The sequence below is a fragment of the Pantherophis guttatus genome, chromosome 2 (genome assembly GCF_059756535.1).
Source record: "Pantherophis guttatus breed Tessera chromosome 2, ASM5975653v1, whole genome shotgun sequence".
NCBI classification, from domain to species: Eukaryota; Metazoa; Chordata; class Lepidosauria; order Squamata; family Colubridae; genus Pantherophis; species Pantherophis guttatus.
In genome coordinates this window covers 23981566-24001751 of record NC_142064.1, presented here as the reverse complement: position 1 = coordinate 24001751, position 20186 = coordinate 23981566, and the positions used below count along the sequence as shown (strand labels likewise).

Sequence of the window (20186 nt, the reverse complement as noted above, 5' to 3'; positions counted from 1 at the left end):
CTGGAGAACCGGTAGTGAAAATTTTGAGTAGTTCGGAGAACCGGTAAATACCACCTCTGACTGGCCCCGCCCCCGCCCCCATCTATTCTCTGCCTCCTGAATCCCAGCTGATCGGGAGGAAATGGGGATTTTGCAGTAACCTTCCCTTGGAGTGGGGAGGGAATGGAGATTTTACAGTATCCTTCCCCTGCCACGCCCGCCAAGCCATGTCATGCCCGCCAAGCCGCGCCCACAGAACCAGTAGTTAAATAATTTGAATCCCACCCCTGAAATACAAGTGCCTGGGAAAAAGTTGTACCGAGAAACTTATTTCATTGATTGTACATTTATCTGATTGTAACTAATGGGGTACAGTTGACATTTTCCTGCTCTAGCAAAGTTATAATGTTAAAATTATTTTATCCTGAGGGTCCCTATGCTTAAATGGTTAGTAGTTAAATAGGAGGCAATGTGATGATTCTATGGTTTCACTGTAGCAACCATAAGAAGCTTTGTAAATAGCTATTATTATTACTTTTTTTTATTTTTTTCAAAAATGGGCGGCCAAAATGCTTAAAAACGAAGCACTTCCTTCCAAATTCCTGAAAATTGATTTCAATTGGACATAATTCTACTACCGGATTACATGCTTAGTTACAGTTTAATTGATTGTAAACAAAACCTTTGAATTTCCTCTGATGGTTTGAGATCAACACAGCTTTAGCTGGCACCGAGTCTTTTTCAAGTAGCTGCATTGGGTGAATTACTGTATTCAGACTGTACTTCAACCCAAATAAAAAAGGTAAGTTTTAATACATTCATCTATACAACTATGATGATTAAAGACATCTGTGGCATTTATTATGTTTCTTCTAAAAGAGCGGATCACCTAAACACCAAGAACGTGTTTGATAAGAAAGATTAGACTTTGATAGATGTGGCATACTAATTTCAAAGCTGAGAAAGAATTGAGAAAAGTTGTAATAATCATGTAACTAGTACTATAACTCCCTCTTCCTTTCCCTCTGCGTCCCCCTTGTTTCTCTGTCTCTGTCTCTGTCTCTCTCTCTCTCTCTCTGTCTCTCTCTGTCTCTGTCTCTCTCTCTCTGTCTCTCATGTACATATCTCGCAAATAGACATGCACATACTTAGAAGTATGGCACATTTGGCCTCTGGAAATTGTTTAGCTACTATGATGCTTCAAATCTGATTTTGCTCCCCATTGAAGATACTGGACGGCAATACATAATAATAAAGTTTTCTTCTTTTTAATGGATGTATGTGAAGGAATGACGGTTTCTTAAAAAGGAAGGAAGTCTGACCAGTTTTAGGGGATTTTTTTCCTTGCATAAATACCAAAAGTATTTATGCAAGCAATCTGTCCATAAAGTGACACCATCTATTGTGGAATCCAATGAATAATAAGTGAAACAATAACCTGTTGAATAGCCAGCAGCCAATAACAACAACAGCCTGCTAATCATGTACTTTCAAGTCTTGTAAAATTTTAATCTTAATTCTTGGCTTCCTCTTAAAGGTCATCTAAAGTTGTTTATTTGTGTCTGCTACTCATTTAGTATCTTCTGTTCAATAATTATTGGAATAATTTGAAATAAGAAATTAAGCTTTGGAAAATGTTAATTATTACCTTTGCAGTTCTTCCTAACCCAAACAATTTAATTTTTTTTTCCATTTTAGGATATCTATCATTACATTATTCCAAGTCTGCAAATAATTATTCTTAAATGAATCTTTGTTTCATTTTGTTAAATAAATTATCTGATATTTATTCTCTGTTTCATGTTTAGAGATCAAAAATATGAGTTAGGTGTATTTATCACAAATAAAAGGCTTGCAACTTTTCAATAGGAGGTTCATATTCCCTAATATTTTGGGGAAGAGAATTAAAAATAATAACATATTTTACACATTGTTACACAATAATAACATACTTTACACAAGTTGACCTATATCTGAAAATTTTTAAGAAAATTCACATGCTGGGCCTGTCTAGAAATTCTGAAATGGTAAAAGCATGTTGCTTCCCCACACTTGTTTTTCTTTTCTTTCTGCATTTTGTATGAAAATGGCATAAGTTGCAGATATAACCCCAGGCAGGAATCCAGTCATATGAATGTATGTCAAGGGAAAAATAGTTTGTACTTTGTGTAATTTTTGTTGTTATTGTTGTCTTCGCAATCGGTGCCAGTCACAAGAACAGCACTAAACAGTGGTTCATGATGGAAGCAAAACACACATTAGCAAAAGCAGAAAACCTTGATCGCTGAACTTTCTTCTGAAGCAAATACCTCATCCTTCACCATGTCCTCAGCTCCCACAAGCTTGATCAATGTTCTTTTTGCTTCTAACAAAGCAAATAGAAGCTGGAAAATTCCAGCAATACAGCAATCACAATCACTCTTCTGCATTACACAGTCAAAAATTATTTGATTAATGCATTCCAATAAAGTTAATCCTTGAGTTTGTAACTGAGAGCTATCAGCCACGAATCTCTCCCCTCCCTTTCCCCGCTTCCTTCTTCCCCCCCTTCTGGTCTTCTCTGATATAAAAAAAATGGACAAAGGGAGAAGTTTTTGTCAGCATCCTGTCTATCCAGATATCCTGATTACTAAAAAGGAAAAAGAAGTCATTAGGTTTGCAGATGGATATCAATTTTTTATATAATAAATTATTATAGTAAAGCTATGGATCTGAACTATAGCAGTGGTGGGTTTCAAAATTTTTTACTACCGGTTCTGTAGGTGTGGCTTGGTGGACGTGGCATGGCTTGGTGGGCGTGGCAGGGGAAGGATACTGTGAAATCTCCATTCCCACCCCACTCCAGGGGAAGGTTACTGCAAAACCCCCATTTCTTCCCGATCGGCTGGGACTTGGGAGGCAGAGAATAGATGGGGGCAGGGCCAGTCAGAATTTTTACTACCGGTTCTCTGAACTACTCAAAATTTCCACTACCAGTTCTCCAGAACTGGTCAGAACCTGCTGAAACCCACTTCTGATCAGTTCTGAGCCACCTGTCAATCAGTTCTGCCTTGTGATATATGACTCATTGTCCCTCCTGCCCTTTGCATTTACTTTCCCATCTATTCCAGTTCATGAAAGTGTTTCCAATATTCACCCTCTCAATGGCTAAGAAGATGTGGAACAGGAAGAGCCTTAAGTATCTATTGAGCAGCTACTCGTTCAGCTCTTCAGATCCAATTTGTGCCACCAGAAACATCATTTTTCAAAGACCGTACTCCTTCAACTGTGCTAATGCCATTCTCCAGTAAAAAGAGAAGTGGGAAATTGCACATAGTACCATAAAATGCACACAAGCATGGTTATATTAATAAGCTAGCTGGGTGCCCATGCTTCGCTACGAAAATATGTGCTCGGGCTTGATAAATTGACACTTACAGCCTGAAACTTTTTTTTATTAGATTTTTTTTTTTTAAAAAAAAACAAAACAAAAAAAAATCATAGAACACATCTTTTCAAAACGAAGCTTTTGCTCCGGTCACAAATTAAAACAAATCATTAACAAATCTTATTTTCAAGTGACACAACTCAATTAACACAACTCAATATTTTAAACAAATTTTATCCCTCAAATCTATCTATATAACTATGCCATTATCCCCAAAAACCCGTTACTTAAATCTTAAATCCTAACCAATTATCAATTCATTTTTCTCTTTCATTTGCTTAGATGGATATTTTAACAATATAAATCAAACAATTATATTAAACAGATTAAACATTCATTAATTATTTAATTATTATTAAACCTATCTTATGCATTTTATCTTAACTATAACTCTCAACATACACCTCTTCATTTTAATTATCTCACCTCTTTTTATTATCTTTGATGTTAAACCAATCATTTCTATTTCTTGACTGTTAATCACAGCATAACCCTTTGTTTTGGCTGTTGAATATAGCATATTTTTATTTTTTGGCCATTACCCAGCATATTAATTTTGTTTTTTGGGCGTTACACAGCATCTTCAAGTTTGTTTGGCTGTTGAACACAGGATCTCTATTTTTGTTATTTGGCCGTTACATGGCATATTAAGTTTCGTTTTGGTTGATACCCAGCATGACCATTTGTTTGGCTGTTCAATACAGCATATTATAGCTTTTTGGCTGTTAAATACAGCATGTTCATAGTTGGTTTAACGATCTCTACTTAAACCTTTCTTTGTTGTTTCCCTCCATCTATGCACTGCTTTTCATTTAATCATATTTTTCTTTATCCTTTTTCATAGCATTCATAACATTTTAACCTTGAGACATGGTTCTTGCTTAAAACATATTTTTAAGTATATTTTTAAATTCCTTTTAACATTTTCAATTAATCATATTCACCCTTGTTCTTTACCTTAACATGTTACCATTAAAACATAGTTCTTGCATTAAACATATTTTTATATGTATTAATTAATTTCATTTAACATTCTTAATTTCTATAAAAACCTCCTTTTAATTTATTGCAATCATCTTTACTTTATTTTAATTTTTAATCACATTATCTTAATTTCCTCATCTGCAAACATAAATTTCCTTCCATTTTCCAAGTTTTTAATTTTATTCTCTGTAAATCCAATTAGATCTCTTTTCATATTTTTATTCCGGATATAATGTATCAAATCTCTTTCTTTTGAGGCTGCGCTTAATCCTTCTTCTATTCCTGCGCCAACATTCAAATTATTATTTGTTCAACTATAGGAGTTCCATTGTAGAATCCTTTTCTTTTCACCAAAGTCCAGCTGCTTGCAGTCAGGAAAGAAAAATCCTCCTCCACAGTTCAGCATTTTTTTTCTGTAGAACTCAAAGTTCTCATAACAAAGGGGGTTTACAACGTTCCTCTTTACACCAGATGGTGTCTCTCTATAGTCCACATTTCCCATTAGTCATGCAAGACTCCATTTTATTTCTTCTTATATAACCATCCACTTCATTTTCTTCTTTTAGTTAAAAAAATATCAAATCTTTTTTTTCCTTAGTCCAATTCAAATTTTTAAAGTATTTAGTCCTTTTACCATATCTCTAAATTAAGTCTCTTAGTTCTTGTTCCAAAATTAGTTGTTTCTTGGATCTTTATTCTTTAAAGTTACAGTTTAATAAAGTCCCTTTATTACTTAGCTGCTGTTTTAGGCTAGGAGTCTTCTAGGTACTAATATAGCTCCAAACGTTGTTACAAGCCTGGGCTGTTGTCACTCACCCAGCTTCAAAAGACTCCGTTTTACTTTGCTTTCCTCCAGCACTTTTCTTACCCAGGTGTCCCAGCTTCGTGGCAGTCTCCATGGCTGCCGCCCCCCGCCGCCGACTCACAGAGGGTTCCCTCTGACCTCCGAGGAACTTGCCTGTTCCTCTCGGTCTTCCGAGGCATCCCTCTTCTTCCCCCATCCCTACAGGACCGCAGACTCATCGGCAGCGGTTCAGCAGCCGGGGCTTTCACAGGGCTCATCAGAGCCCGCTATTTCCCCGACTGTCTCACCGCGGTGTCAACCAGAAGTCAACATTTACAGCCTGAAACTTAATGTAGAATGTGTAACTCCATAGCATCAGAGTGTGTTAATATAATGCAACTGGCAGTTGGAACAGAGGGGGAGGGGGAGTAGAATGTCCCAGCCTGCAGCATCCATCGGTATTCATCTGGCTATTCATCAGCATCCATCGGTATTCATCTGGTTTGTGAGAGAGTTGAGGGGTGTTTGGAAACTCAAACAGTATTTGCTGTGTGAGCAAGAAGGAGACAGGAAGGAGGCTGGGCATGGCTTAGCTCAAGTGTTCTGTAGTAAAGCTGCTTGTTGCTGTGAAAGTAAAACTGAAACTGAAAGTCCTCTCCTCTGCTTGTGTTTTGCACTTGGAACGGATTTCTTTTGAGGTGGGGAGGAGTAGTAGAGCTCCTTAGCATCAGAGTGTGTTAATATAGGAAATACTAATGCTCTGATGGTCATTTTGAAAAAATCCTTTCATAGTGAGCACCTAGAAGCCAAGAGGAACATATGTGGCAAATTTCAAATATGTAGGCTTTACGGTTCTGGAGATTTTGTGATTAATGCGTGAGTGGTTTTCACTTTTATATATACAGATACAACTTGCAAACATGCTTTATACTGGGCAAATTTGCTTGTAAGAAAATGGGTCTACTAGGCAAAAGTGAATATAATACATGGATATGTAAAAAAAAAAATAGACAACACTGATGTGGCAAAAGAACACTAAAACTCTCATTGTCATGTCCTTTAACTGTGTGAAACGGCAACAATTTTTTAACCAAGGTACTTCAAATAGAATTTGTCCAAAATCCAGGACCCATTTTATTCCCAAGGGAATAAAATTTGGGAATGTTGTGACTTCAGTGCTACTGGCTGCTGCTGTATTGCTGTGTGCTGTTCATGTGATTATCATCTTCAATATTCTGTGAAATTTCCCAGCCAGTCTCAATCCTTCACTCCTTCCCCCACTCACCTAGCAGCACTCACTCACCTGCCTACTGGAAAGAGAAGGGAAGGGAGAAAGAAAGAAAGAATAAAGAAACAAAGGAAGGCTGGGAGGGAAAAACAGAGAGGAAGGAACTCCTGTGTACTCTTCTGGCCTCTGCTACTCTCCTGCATGCCTTCCCTGACCAGTGTGACACCTCGTGTGCTCCTGTGCACCCTCAGACACTCTTCCCAACCCAACCCACTCTTCCACACCTCCCATACTCCCATGCAACCTTCAGGCATTCTTCTTAACCCATGCTGTTATCTCCTCCCCATCCTGTTGTGGCCCACCAGCAACCAGTGTAGCTGGCAGCAGATTCGGACAGTGATGAGGTTGGGGAGGAACATGGGCCAGTCCTGGAATCTGGGGAAGCCTCTGATGAGGGCTCTGTGTCAGAGATAGAGAGGGGGCCAGAGCCGGATGCCAGAGTCAGACATCAGTGAGGCAGACGAACAGATGGAGCCTATTCCCAGTGTGCACATGCACAGAGTTGCCAGACGAAGGGAACAGCTAAAGAACAAGGGTCAACTTGGGAGTAAGGCCACAGGTGGATGATGAATGGCCCCTCCCAGAGGGAATAAAAGAGGAGCGAAAGGGGAGTGGAATTTGCAGGAGACAATTAGTTCACCTAATTGGTTTGTGATTCTCTGATACTCTTTGCCAAGTTTTGAAGATATCGGCCTGGCAGTCTCCAAGCCAGATAAGGTCTGTGACTGTATATTCTCCCTTGAAAGACTTTGCTGAAGGTGAATGAGAGAAATTTACTGTTTGTTTAATAAAAGGGGTTTTGTTGGGACCAGGATTCTGCTTCGTGCTTTTTGGGAAGCCTAGGTCAGAACACACCCCATGGGCCTATTATGCTCTCAGGGTCTGACTCTGCTCCAGGTACTTACTTGCCCCCGCCCCCAGAAATTCCTCCTGGGATCTCTGCACCTCACCAGTGTGTGATGCATGATCAAGCAGCAAGATGCTGAACTCACTAGCAAGGTTTCACCACAGCTGTGAATCCTTAGCAAAGAGTGCATTTACGTTCCCACAGGAACAATTGGCCTCTTGGTAGAAGCAATTGTGGAATCTGGCTTCTCCATTGTGACACTTGGAATCTAGTTATTTACAACCTGTTTGCTGACTAACAACAACCTCATCTCTCCCTTGATCTGGCATCGTAAATCTTTGGCTTGGCTTTGGACTGCTCAATTTGGAAACGTGCCTTGGTCAGCTAATCAATGATAAATTGATTTTTCCTGCCACTTATTGTTGGGATTTGCAGAAACAAGTTTTCCCTTCAATGCTCTGAATGCCTAGGACAGGGGTCGGCAATCTTAAACACTCAAAGAGCCATTTGGACCTGTTTCCCACAGAAAAGAAAACACCAGGAGCCACAAAACCCTTCTCATGCCTGACTATTTGCTGAGCAGCCACAAAACTGGCATACGTAGTGGAATTAAACGTTCTGTTTTCTTCTGAAACTTTTCTTTCTTTGGATTTCTCCATGGTTGGCCTACCGGTGTTGAAAAGCTCAATAAATTGCATGCCAGTGGGTGTCACACATTGGCGGTTGTGACTCATATTTTGAGTGACAGGGAGCCACAGCAGAAGGATGAAAGAGCCACATGCGACTCCAGAGCTGCGGGTTGCTGACCCCTGGCCTAGGAACTGTGTCTGGCTTCTGAAGGGCTGCTAAAAGAAGTCAGTATAAGAAAGCAGCCTATTTGACCAATACAGCATCTGTTACACACACCTGTGACCCTCACTCACCCTTCTTGACCCACATGGTCCCCCTGCATACTCTACCCATACCACACAATACTCTTTGTGCACCTTCTTGAGCTTTGCCACCACCTGCATGGTCTCCCCAACCCACGTGGCATTCCTAGAATACACTCATAGACCCTTCCCAATCCACATGGCAATCTCATGCACCCCATATAATATTCCTGACAATGCAACCCCTTGCTCCCTCCCCTCCCCAATAGCTGCCACTTAACTGCCTGATCGCCTTGTACTTGCAGTCTCCTGCTGGCTTCCCCATTGACTTGCTCCCTGCAAACTTCCAACGAGCAAACTAAATGGGGAAGGAAGGAAGGAAGGAAGGAAGGAAGGAAGGAAGGAAGGAAGGAGGGAAGGAAAATTTCTAATGCTTCCTTTTAGCTTCCCGCAAGGAAACTCAATGGAAAAGCTAGCAGGAATTTAGAAGTCATTCCCATTCCCACTGTGTTTATGCCCATCTGTTTCTGTTTCTGTTTCTCTGATTATGTAAGGAAATATCTCTGAAATGGGGTACAGGTTGACTGGTTGAATTTAAACTGAGAACCTGGAATACTAAAGTCCCCCTCTGATGGTTTCCTCTCAGAAATTTGGAGTGCTTTGATAACTCCTTTGTGGCTAAAAATGCTTTTAGTGCCTTGGAATCGTCCTGATGCTTGTGCTCAATGAGTCAGCAGTTTTACTATGATTTCATTCCACAGTTATCACAGCTGGATGCAGCTTTAGACTGCTCCTTGCAATGCATGTTGCAGTACATTAGTTCTTCAGCTGCCGCAGTATTAAAACAGATATCAAACTGTTCTTTATTTGTCTGCACTTGTAGGCTTCATTGACTTCTTCAGGCTGGTAGTCATGAACAAAGCATATAATTGGCTGTTCCTCATCTTACTGCTGGCTGCAATTGAGAATAACGAAGGATGCTACTGCAACCATTATCCCTGGACTGCCTGGTCTGGCTGTACAAAAACCTGTAATTATGGGACTCAGAATAGATATAGGTAAGTGGGAAATATCATGGTGATCGCCGAACTGATACATTATTATCATTCAATCATCTTAAAAGGATATAACTTTGACTCTTCCCTACTTGATTGCCTTCAAAAGTTGGATCAAAGCTACTTATCTCAGTTGGGAAAGATGGGTATTGCAATACAACACATCCAAGGAGAAGCCTGTTGTCAGGTCCCCAAACCCAAAACATAGGTGGTGATTCTTTGAAGCTCAATTATTTATTGTTCCACATCTATAACCAGAACCTGAACCTGGTTGGAGCCTGAGTGGCGTAGGAGGCTAATGCCTCCTAAGGCAGCATTTAACATCCAGCTGCCTGCAATTACTGTGAGTTCAATTCTTACCAGGCTCAAGGTCGACTCAGCCTTCCATCCTTTCTAAGGTGGGTAAATTGAGGACCCAGTTTGTGGGGGCAATAAGCTGACTTTGTATAAATATACAAAAGTATGAAGGCTATTGCTTAATGCATTGTAAGCCGCCCTGAGTCTCCGGAGAAGGGCGGCATATAAATCAAATTAAAAAAAACAAAACAAAAAAACCTTGTTGAACTGAAGCACTTTACTATCTGCACGTGGTAAATATTAAAGATTGAATGCTTTTCAGTGTCTTGATGTTCTGGATCATCTAACTGCACCCTGAACTATAGTCATGCTTTGTCCTTTTCAGCATGTAGAATCCATGAATCTTAATTTCCTTGGCTTAACACATCCTTCTGGTCAACACAAAGCTTTTCTTTTCTTTTTTTTTAATTCTAGGCAAATTGAAGTGGATGATTATTACCAAAAAAACTTCTGTGCACAAATTTGCACCACCCAGGAATCCAGAGCCTGTAACCAGCAGACGTGTCCAATCAACTGCCGGCTTGGAGACTTTGGTACCTGGTCAGAATGTGATCCATGTGTTAAAAAACAAGTAAGTAAAGTCTAAGTTGGAAAAGATATAGATAGATGTAGAGAGTAAGGAGGATGATCTTGAGGGAGATATGCAGGAATCATTGCTTAGGCAAAAAGGAACTCAGTATTTGTTTAAGTTCAGAAGAGCAAGATAACATCTGAAAGCAGCTCAGCAGATGCCTACCTAATTTAGTGGAGTATAAAAAGTAGGAGGAGAAGGAAATATAGCACAGTCATATTTGGAAGATTCTGTCATTATATTCAATTTCAATAAAGATAGTTTCAGCCTTTGTTGATCAGGAGTCGGCCTTTGGATCTATAGGCCACTTGGCAAGCAAATGCCCAACTCATTTCAAGACCACATTGTCTGGAATGTTTTTTAGATCCATTTCCCAAAAGCTCCCAAGACTCTGAAGGGCCCTCCTCAGACAATTAAAGAAATCTCAAAGGAGTATTGTCCCCATTACTCTTTATTTAGATTCAGGTAACAATATTTACTTGAAGGTGACTACTAATTTCATAGATAAGAACATGGTATGAATATTAAGCTGAACCACTGGACTCTCCAAAGCTAACAGTGGTAGATCCAATGAACAGATGCTGCTAGTAGAGCCATTGTTGTATTTTATTGATCCAGTTCAGTCTTGCAAGTACCCATTGTCTTAGGAATTAAGTGGTTGCAGCAGGGGTGAAATCCAGCAGGTTCTGACAGGTTCTGGAGAACCGGTTGTGGAAATTTTGAGCAGTTCAGGAACCGCTAGTAGAAATTTTGAGTAGTTTGGAAAACCGGCAAATACCACCTCTGGCTGGCCCCAGAGTGTGGAGGGAATGGAGATTTTGCAATCTCCTACTTGAGAAGTAACCATCTCAGATGTTCATTCACCTTTCCAAATCACCATCATCTGGACTAACGTTTTGGTCTCCAGGAGAGATGGAATGGTCAGGGCAATTCGTGACTATAAGCTCCTTAACCAAGTAAAGTTTGCTGCCCCCATGACCTTTTATCCAAGTACTAATCAAGCCCAATCCTGTTATGATTTATTTATTTATTTTGAGGTCAGCCAAGGCGGGTATGGTGCTATCAACTGCTTCATTTCCTTCTGTAAAAGTACCTGGAGGAAACACTCTCTGCCTCACTTAATTATTATCCTTCTGTTTTTCAGTTTCGTACCAGATCCTTTACCCAACTAGCTCAGTTTAAAGGTCAGCCATGTAATGAACCTTTGGTGGAGTCACGACCATGTTTTCCCACAAAACTTTGCAACATGGAGGAAACTAACTGTGGCAACAAATTCCATTGCGAAAATGGTAACTCAATAGTCTATTCCTTTTATGATTTTGATGCCTTGAAAATACAAATACCATATTTTTCGGAGTATATGATGCACCTTAGTTTTTGGGGAGGAAAATAAGAAAAAAGCTGATTGGCAGGTGGATCAGCCTCCCGGAATACCCCCAGTCAGCTGTTCCCAGAGGTGAATTTTAGCAACAGGTTCCTTGGTTGTGAGCTCTGTGCCTTGCTTTTTTTTTTGCTTTTTGTTTCTGCCTCTGAAACTTCTGAAACTCCGTTTCAGAAAATACTTTGTTTTCTGCCTCTGAAAAAGCCTCTGAAACAGCTTTAGAAAAAAAGCCTCTGAAGCTCTGTTTGGGGGCTTTTTTCCCGAAGCTCTGTTTAGGGGCTTTTTTTCTGAAGCTTCGTTTCTGATGCTTTTTTCAGCCTCTGAAACCTCCGTTTGAGAAACTGGGCGGGGCTACATTTGGAGTATAAGACACACTCAGATTTTCACCCTCTTTTTGGGGGAAAAAGGTGCGCTTTATATTCCGAAAAATACGGTAATATAAATACAAATAATACGCTTTTTAAAAAGATAATAAAAGTGTAGTTTATTTTAAAAGACACATTCAAGAAAATGAAAGACCTTATTTTAGCAGTTCAACAACAATTGTGATGAACAAATGTAATGAAAACTGAAACAGAAAACCCGACAAGAAAGTAAATGCTGGTTATACAAAGAACAGGAGAACATTTGGTATGTGGCTATAATAAGATTATTCAGAGTATTTGGAACTACTAACCATATTGGTTCATTGGACTGTTACTAAGAATTATAACTTATAAACAGCAGTTGCTGGAGGCAGAAGGTTCATTGGAAAGAACTAGAAAAAATAGATAAGTGTAAAGATCTTCAAATATATCTGGAGTGAATGATGAAAATGAAAGTAATAATGTACCAATTGGTACAGTTGGGGGTGTATCAATAGATCTGAAATGTATTTAAGGCACAATTCCATAGAAATGGAGAAAATCTAAACTCATCAATTACAAAAAGTCTCATTATTTGAATCAGTGCACATATGGTAATATCTTAAAACTATCAGATCCAGTCAGAAGTATCTTATAGACCAGGGGTCCTCAAACTATGGCCCATGGCCAGATACGGCCCGCTGAAGCCATTAATCCAGCCCGCATGGGACCACAAGGCTGCCCCGCCCATATTGCCCCACCTACCTGCCTCCTGGAGGCCAAGGAGGCAAAAAATGGGACACACAGAAGCCTCAGGAGGGCAAAAACGGCCCCATTTTTGGGTGGCAGAGTGGTTTTGGAGACCGGTGAGGTCAAAAACGGCCCCATTTTTGGCTTCCCCAGCTCCAGAGAGAGGGAGAGGGAGAGGGAGAGAGAAAAGGAGGGAGAGACAGAAAAACACACACACACACTGTTATGTCCTTATATGGGCGTCCCCGCCAGATTGGCTAGTCCACAGGTGGGAGATTTGAAGATCTGTCATTGGCCGGCTTGCCTGCCGATTCTCTTTATAAGGCGAGCCTGGCAGCACAGCCGGCTGTTCTGTTTCCCTCTAAATAAAATGCTGAACGGACAACTCGCTGCTCGCGTATTCTTTTCCCTGCGCCAATCTAACACACACACACACAAACAGAAGTCCCTCCCACACACATCCCAAGTCAGCCATATCCCTTCACTAACCTGATTTCTATCCCCAGGAGCATAAAAAATTAAAGTTTAATTTGTGTTTATTGTTTACTGGACTGCTAAATTGGCCATGCCCACCCAGTCACATGACCACCTAGCCACGCACACCCAGCCAACAGTCTGAGGGACTGTGAATTGGCCCCGTTTAAAAAGTTTGAGGACCCCTGTTATAGATTAAGTGTAAATAGTAACAACAACAATAATAATTAATAGTAATAATAACACCATTGGATAATCATCTATCAGAAACCATCTCTGCAATTTAAAAATGTTGCTTAGTACATTAACATCATGTATCAACTTCGGTGGTGTAGTGACCACACACACACAAAGGTTGAGGATGTATGTGGGGGTAACTTTATTGTCTTACATAGTGACATTATATAGTTTGTTACTTTCAAGTTACAGTGTACTTGGCAGCATCTCATTAGCTACAGAATCTTCCAGGTAACTAGAGTCTTTGATTAACCATTAATGCTTTGCTTAAGGACTTATAATGTTATCTAGGGTTAACACACATCCCACTTCCTTTCCTCCTGTTCCTCTTGTTTATAGAGTTAGGGTCTTAATGCCATTTCCTGGTGCCTACATGTGAGTAACCTTCCTTATCTGAGGTTTGCCATCCAAGATAAGGAAACAGTCCTACACATAGCAGACTACAGGCTCCTACACGGTGGCATGGAAGACACGGTATCCTATGTATGCTGCTAAGCCAGAGAGTCCTTGGGCATATATACCTAGGGCTGGGGTCTGGAAGTAGCTGGAAGCCCTCTAGATGTGGAGAAGCTTCCACTAGAGAAGGAACTTCTATTGGCCATAGCTGAGGGCAATTCTCTTATTCTTTGACACTCTTGTCAATTTGTGGTCTCCTCCTTTGAAGTATGATGTGTTTTTGTGGTTCCCTCCAGAGGTGGTATTCACTTACCTTTGCTACGGGTTCGCAAATGTGAGCGTGCGTGCAGGGCCTTCCGCGCATACGCAGAGCATCAAAAATGTGGATAAATGGGATGTGATTACGTCCAGGCGGGTGGGCGGAGCCTCCCACAGCCACTGCTACCGGTTTGCCTGAACCAGATAGAACTGGCTGAATATCACCACTGGTTCCCTCCCCCTCCCACAAACGTTCTATATATTTTCAGTGATAGTTGTGGAGTTATCCCAATTTTACTGGCTTTCTGGATCTAACCAATAATAGCAAAATGGCTGCAAATGTAGAATATTTCTTTCCTGCATAATAATGCAAGCCTTCATGGAAGCATTCATTCCTTACAGAATTGTTGGTCTGCTTTTCTTTAAAAAACGATGGCTTCTAACATCATTCTTCTTCTTCTTCTTCTTCTTCCTCTTCTTCTTCTTCTTCTTCTTCTTCTTCTTCTTCTTCTTCTTCTTCTTCTTCTTCTTCTTCTTCTTCTTCTTCTTCTTCTTCTTCCTCCTCCTCCTCCTCCTCCTCCTCCTCCTCCTCCTCCTCCTCCACCTCCTCCTCCTCCTCCTCCTCCTCCTCCTCCTCCTTTTGTTGGCAAAAGGTCGCTGCATTAGCCAGAAGTTAAAGTGCAATGGAGAAAATGATTGTGAGGATAATTCAGATGAAAGGAACTGTCCACGTGTGCGACCCGTGTGTGCTAGAAAACATGAGAGCATTCCTGGTGTGGGCCTAATGGGCCACGGGTAAGTCATGTTTAAAGTACTCAAGGGAAAAAGGAATAAGAAGCAATAATTCAAAGGAATTAAAGGCGTAAACTATGAAAAAGAAAAGGAAACACAACTAACTCTAATTTAAATAAAGGCCATTCATTATACTGCTCCATGCTTTTTTGACCTTGCAAATCATCTGGGGTTTCTCCATATCCCTACATGGCTGCAAATGTTACCATTTGTTTTGTTCCATAGTTATACATTAAGATGCTCAATTTCATTTAGAACCAGTTATCTGAGAAGGGAAGAAGAGAGATTACAGACAGACATTTAGAAAAGAACGTAGACAGATAAGAACATGGAAAAAAGGAGGATCTAGCCTAGCTTTATCAAACTTGATGCCTTCCCAGTATTTTGGATTACAGCTCCCATCAGCCTTGGACAATGGGGCAAGTATGGTCAGGTATGATAGGCATTGTAATCCAAGTTGCTGGAGGTCACCAGGAATCATTTAAGTTATTGATGAATTTAATGAACCAGCTTTTGGCCTGTTTGCTCTGTTACCATATAAGGATGTGGTTTTATTTATCCTTCAGCAAAACACCAGCTTGAGCAGAAACCCCTCCCCTACTATGAATAATTAAGGAACTGATCCAGGGTGTTTTCCATGACTGGATGCAAAATTCCTATCGTTTTCCCTTAGATATCATATTCTGGCAGGAATGCATCAAGGCGAAGTTCTCCATAATTCTTTTAATGGAGGCACCTGCAGACTTGTGAAGACCAGCGACTTGAGGAAAACATATCGGCTTCCTGCAAACTTAGAGTCTGTTTTCTTCCAGGTAACTATCAAAAGATATTAAGCGTGTTGGCTGTAAGCATGGGGTGAAATCCAGCAGGTTCTGGAGAACCGGCAGCGGAAATTTTGAGTAGTTCAGAGAACCGGCAAATACCACCTTTGGCTCGCCCCAGAGTGGGGTGGGAATGGAGACTTTGCAATATCCTTCCCCTGGAGTGGAGTGGGAATGGAGATTTTACAGTATCCTTTCCCTGGAGTGGGGAGGGAATGGCAATTTTGCAGTATCCTTCCCCTGCCATGTCCACCAAGCCACGCCCATCAAGCCACACCGTGCCCACCAAGCCACACCCACAGAACCGGTAGTCAAATAATTTGGATTTCACCACTGGTTTTACCCATCAACAAGTTATATTTATATATACACAAATGCTTTACAATATGAGTGCTAGGAGCGTCTGCAGAATCTGGTTAAAAGAGTCCAGGAGCGTCTGTAGGACCTGGTCAAAAGAGTAGCTGTGACAATGCAATGGAAACTCTGCTTGTTTTTAATTTGCATCGAGCACATAAATTTAGCAAACTCAGATAGCGTTTTCAGATATCTTTTATCTGTTACTAAATTAAGAACAGCAAATTCTTGCCCAAGAAGTCAAAGTCTTCTCTCTGTCTTGCTCTTCTGTGTGCATCCAAACAGCTACAGGCAACTTCCAAACCTTAGAATGGTAGCTCTCCATCTTACTTTGTGTCGCTCTGCTGTGTCTTTCAAAAATCATGGGTGAGGGGCATTCAACATGAGAGATCCTCCCTTGTACTGGCAGCCTCTGGGAAACAGAATGGAAAAACGGAATGGGTTGTCTATAAGGAGGGAGAGAAAATGGAACTAGAGAAAGGAGGTTATAGCCATGCCAGGCAAGCAGGTAATGAAAAGTGTCAGCTCTTTGAAGTAGGCCAGATCAAGAAACTGAGATTTATATTTACTGCTGAATTGTTGTGGTGGTCTGTCAAAAACCATCACTGCTCTTTTCAAGGACAACAAGGTCAAGATGGAACTGTTCTGTGTCTCCTCACATGTCATAATTTCTCAGAATTGGGCAACCTTCAACATCTGAATGGCTTCCCTTCAGATACTGTGGGTGGGTGCCCCATCGCTGGAGGCTTTCAAGAAGAAGCTGGACAGCCATTTGTCTGAAATGGTATAGGGTCTCCTGCTTGAGCAGGGGGTTGGACTAGATGACCTCCAAGGTCCCTTCCAACTCTGTTAATCTATGTTCTAACCATTCCACATTTCTCACCTCTTCCTTAAGACCAAAGCTAAATTTCTCCACAAAAGACACTTTAAAAAATGCAGTTGTGGGAATTAGAAATTCCAGCTATGGGGACTAGTATCCATTCCTGTCAATGCCCTTTAAGAAATAAGATTCAGTCCAGTAGTGGGATTCAAATCCCATTGCTAGTGGTTTGCTCATGGGTGCGTGCATGCTCATGCACGCACGCAACACTTTTGTGCATGTGCAGAGATGTCCGGGCAGGTGGGCGGAGCCTCCCGCCGCCGCTACCAGTTCTCCCGATCCGGGGTGAACCAGTAGCAACCCACCACTGATTCAGTCCTATGTCAAACCAGGTTTCTGTAATTATATCTCTCCATAGGTAGTGAATGAAGAAGATGAGGTGGCTTCAGAATATTACAATGATTTAATTCCCTTTGAAAGCCATACTTCTCAGAGTAGTTCTTTCTCTGGCTCTGGCCGAAGCCGATCTGGAATCCCATTCCTGTTCTCCAAGAAGACAAAAGTTCACATCACATCCTCTTCCTCCTTCAAGGAAGCAATAAAAGCTTCAAAGAGAAAGGTATGGCTGTTTTTATTCTAGCTTTTAATTCCATCTGCAGGAGCCAATATGTGAGACCCCATGAAAAGTCACTTGTTCATTAGCCTGCTCTCACAGAAAAGATTTCTGTATTGAATTGCTTTCTGCATTGGGCGGGAGTGGCAAATGTTATTGCATGCCCGAAATGTCGATGCTGATTGTTTTTAAATTGCAAGAAAAGGCTGTTCAGCTCGCTTGACAAGGTGAGGGAAAAGAACCAATATTTTTCTTATCCATGTTATTCATTTCTGTTTTAAAAAGGAATTTAAACTATTTCAAAATGAGAAACATTTCTCTTTTCTAGTTCCGTGATGGCAAACCTATGGCACGCGTGCCACAGATGGCAGGCGTAGCCATATTGGTGGGCATGCAAGCTCAGCTCCGTCGCACATGCGCGTGCCGGTCAGCTGATTTTCAGTCCTTCCGGGCCCACTGGAAATGGGGAAACAGGCTGTTTCCTGCCTCCGGAGGGCCTCTGGTGGTGGTGGGGAAGGCCCATTTTTCTCTTCCCCCAGGCTCTAGAGCCTTTCTAGGACCTTGGGGAGGGCGAAAATGGCCTCCCCCCCTCCGGGAGGCCCTTTGGAGGCCAGAAATGGCCTGTTTGAATTATGGGTGTGAATTATGGGTGTGGGTACACATGCGCACGACCCCCCCCCTACTTCCTGGCACACGATGGCAAAAAGACAAAACTGTTCTGGTTGGTGACATCTGGCTTCTCAAATGCAGGATGTCTTTGGATTTGTAGCCAAATAAGACAGATCTCCTTTTGTATAGCGATTACCAATGCCCACTAGAGACTGATCATCTTAGAGCATGGGTGTCAAAGTCGCTGTGTCACGTTGATGTCACGTGACGTATTGTGATGTTTTTGCATTCACGGAACTGGCGTGGGGTGTGGCCTGCGTGTGACACATCTGGCCCACGGGCCGCCTGTTTGACACCCTTGGCAGACATTTCAGTGGAAAAATCCAGCACTTGTAAAATTTAAAGATGCATACTTTCTGATAGCCCCACTGCCCTGCAATCGGGATATGAGTAGGTAGATGTGGGGCCAGAAGTGACTGCCCCATGTATTTGCTGGAAAAGTGCAGTAAAAACATTATCTAAGAAAAATGTATCCAGATCAGGAGTAGTGCCTTTGGTGAAGCAAGATACAGATAATCCTCGACTTACGACTTTCAAATGAGGCACCTTTACAGTGATAGTCCTCAACCTACAATCGCAATTGAACCCAAAATTTCTGTTGCTAAGCGAGACCATTATTAAGTGAATTTTGTTCCATTTTACGACCTTTCCTGCCACAGTGTTATGGCCCATCAGCGGCCTATGCAGCTAGTAGCTGATTCCGACAGCAAGGAGGCTGGTGTGGTGCTGCACCAGCAGATTGTGCAGCTGGCACTCAAGTCGGACAATGATGAGGCTGGAGAAGATGTGGTGCCAGAGGCGGGGATTCAGCCAGGGCCTTCAGAACCTCCAGAAGCTCCCTTAAGTGAAAAGAACGAAGAGGAGGAGCCTCTTCTCGATGCATGGGCACGCAGAGCTGCCAAAAGGCAGGAGTGGCTCCTCAGGAGGAGGTCTCCTCGTGAGTAAGGCTTGGGGCTAATTGGCCACTCCCTTAGCCTATTTATGGACAGATGACGACTGAGGCAATTTGCAGGGAACAACTTAGTTCATTCTCCTTTGTGTCTGGATCTTAGTTCTTTTATCAGTGTCCTGCAAATTGCTTCTGGGCTTTCTGCCAATCCTAGTAAGATTATGATTATTTATTTTTTGGATTCTTGTAGGCTGTTAAGAAAGTAAATTAACAGCCTTTATTTGAAAAAGACTGATTTAATTTAGTAAACTAAGGTTTGTACAGACTTTGTGTGGGCTGTGTTCTTTGGGTCCATAGCTGGGGCAGAACACACAGTTGTTAAGTTAATCACTGCAGTTCTTAAGTTAGTAACACAGTTAAGTGAATCTGGCTTCACAGGTACGACAGTCGCAGCATCCCCATGGTCATGTGATTGAAAGATGAATGCTTGGCAACTGATTCATATTTATGACGGTTGCAGTGTTCCGGAGTCATGTGATCACCTTTTGCGACCTTCTAACAAGCAAAGTCAAGGGGGAAGCCAGATTCACTTAGTAACCATGTCATTAACTTGACAACTGCAGTGATTCACTTAACACCTAAGGCAAAAAAGGTCGTAAAATAGAACAAAACTCACATATCAACTGTCTTGCTTAGCAACAGAAATTTTGGACTCAATTGTAGTTGTATGTTGAGGTCTATCTGTATTATTATCTCAGGGGGGTTCACTTAATAACTATGGCAAGAAACGTCGTAAAATGGGGCAAAATCAACTTAACAACTGTCTTGCTTAACAACAGAAAGTTTGGGCTCAATTGTGGTTGTAAGTCGAGGACAATGTGTATATAGATGCCTCATTTGAAATTAAGGGACTTGATAGAGTCCTTTGATTAAAATTTTCACTTTTCTTCCAGTAAAGTCTATCTATGCTGGACATGCTACAGCATGCTGCATTTATTTGTCTTAATATTTATATATGTGCAAATACGATATGACTCCTCAGTGGCTAAAAGCATATGCATACTACTTTCCAGAATGTTTATTTTCAACAAATATGCTTAATGGCATTTGTTCCATTCAAAGTCTATATTCCTTTTTCCAAGGAAGGCAAATACGAGCATGATTTCTAATACTGTTTTCAGTTTTAAGAACTGCTTTTATTACTGCAGAGATTATTAACAATAA

General features: G+C 41.3%; 1 protein-coding gene across 2 annotated transcripts in view; it reads left to right on the top strand.

Annotated features, from left to right (window-relative positions):
- Positions 1-696: 696 nt before the first annotated feature.
- The window catches only part of LOC117679149 (complement component C6-like), a 52283-nt gene continuing 32793 nt past the window's right edge, over positions 697-20186 (top strand). Inside the window, exons 1-7 of one of the 2 annotated variants that reach the window (XM_034440804.3) lie at positions 697-781; positions 9065-9239; positions 10008-10164; positions 11309-11453; positions 14658-14799; positions 15470-15608; positions 17210-17410. In XM_034440804.3, coding sequence (XP_034296695.2) covers positions 9094-9239; positions 10008-10164; positions 11309-11453; positions 14658-14799; positions 15470-15608; positions 17210-17410 — 930 coding nt within the window. In that variant the 5' untranslated portion in view covers positions 697-781; positions 9065-9093. Of the gene's footprint in view, positions 782-8943; positions 9240-10007; positions 10165-11308; positions 11454-14657; positions 14800-15469; positions 15609-17209; positions 17411-20186 lie in introns of those variants that run through there. The other variant, XM_087885646.1, reaches the window with a different exon arrangement.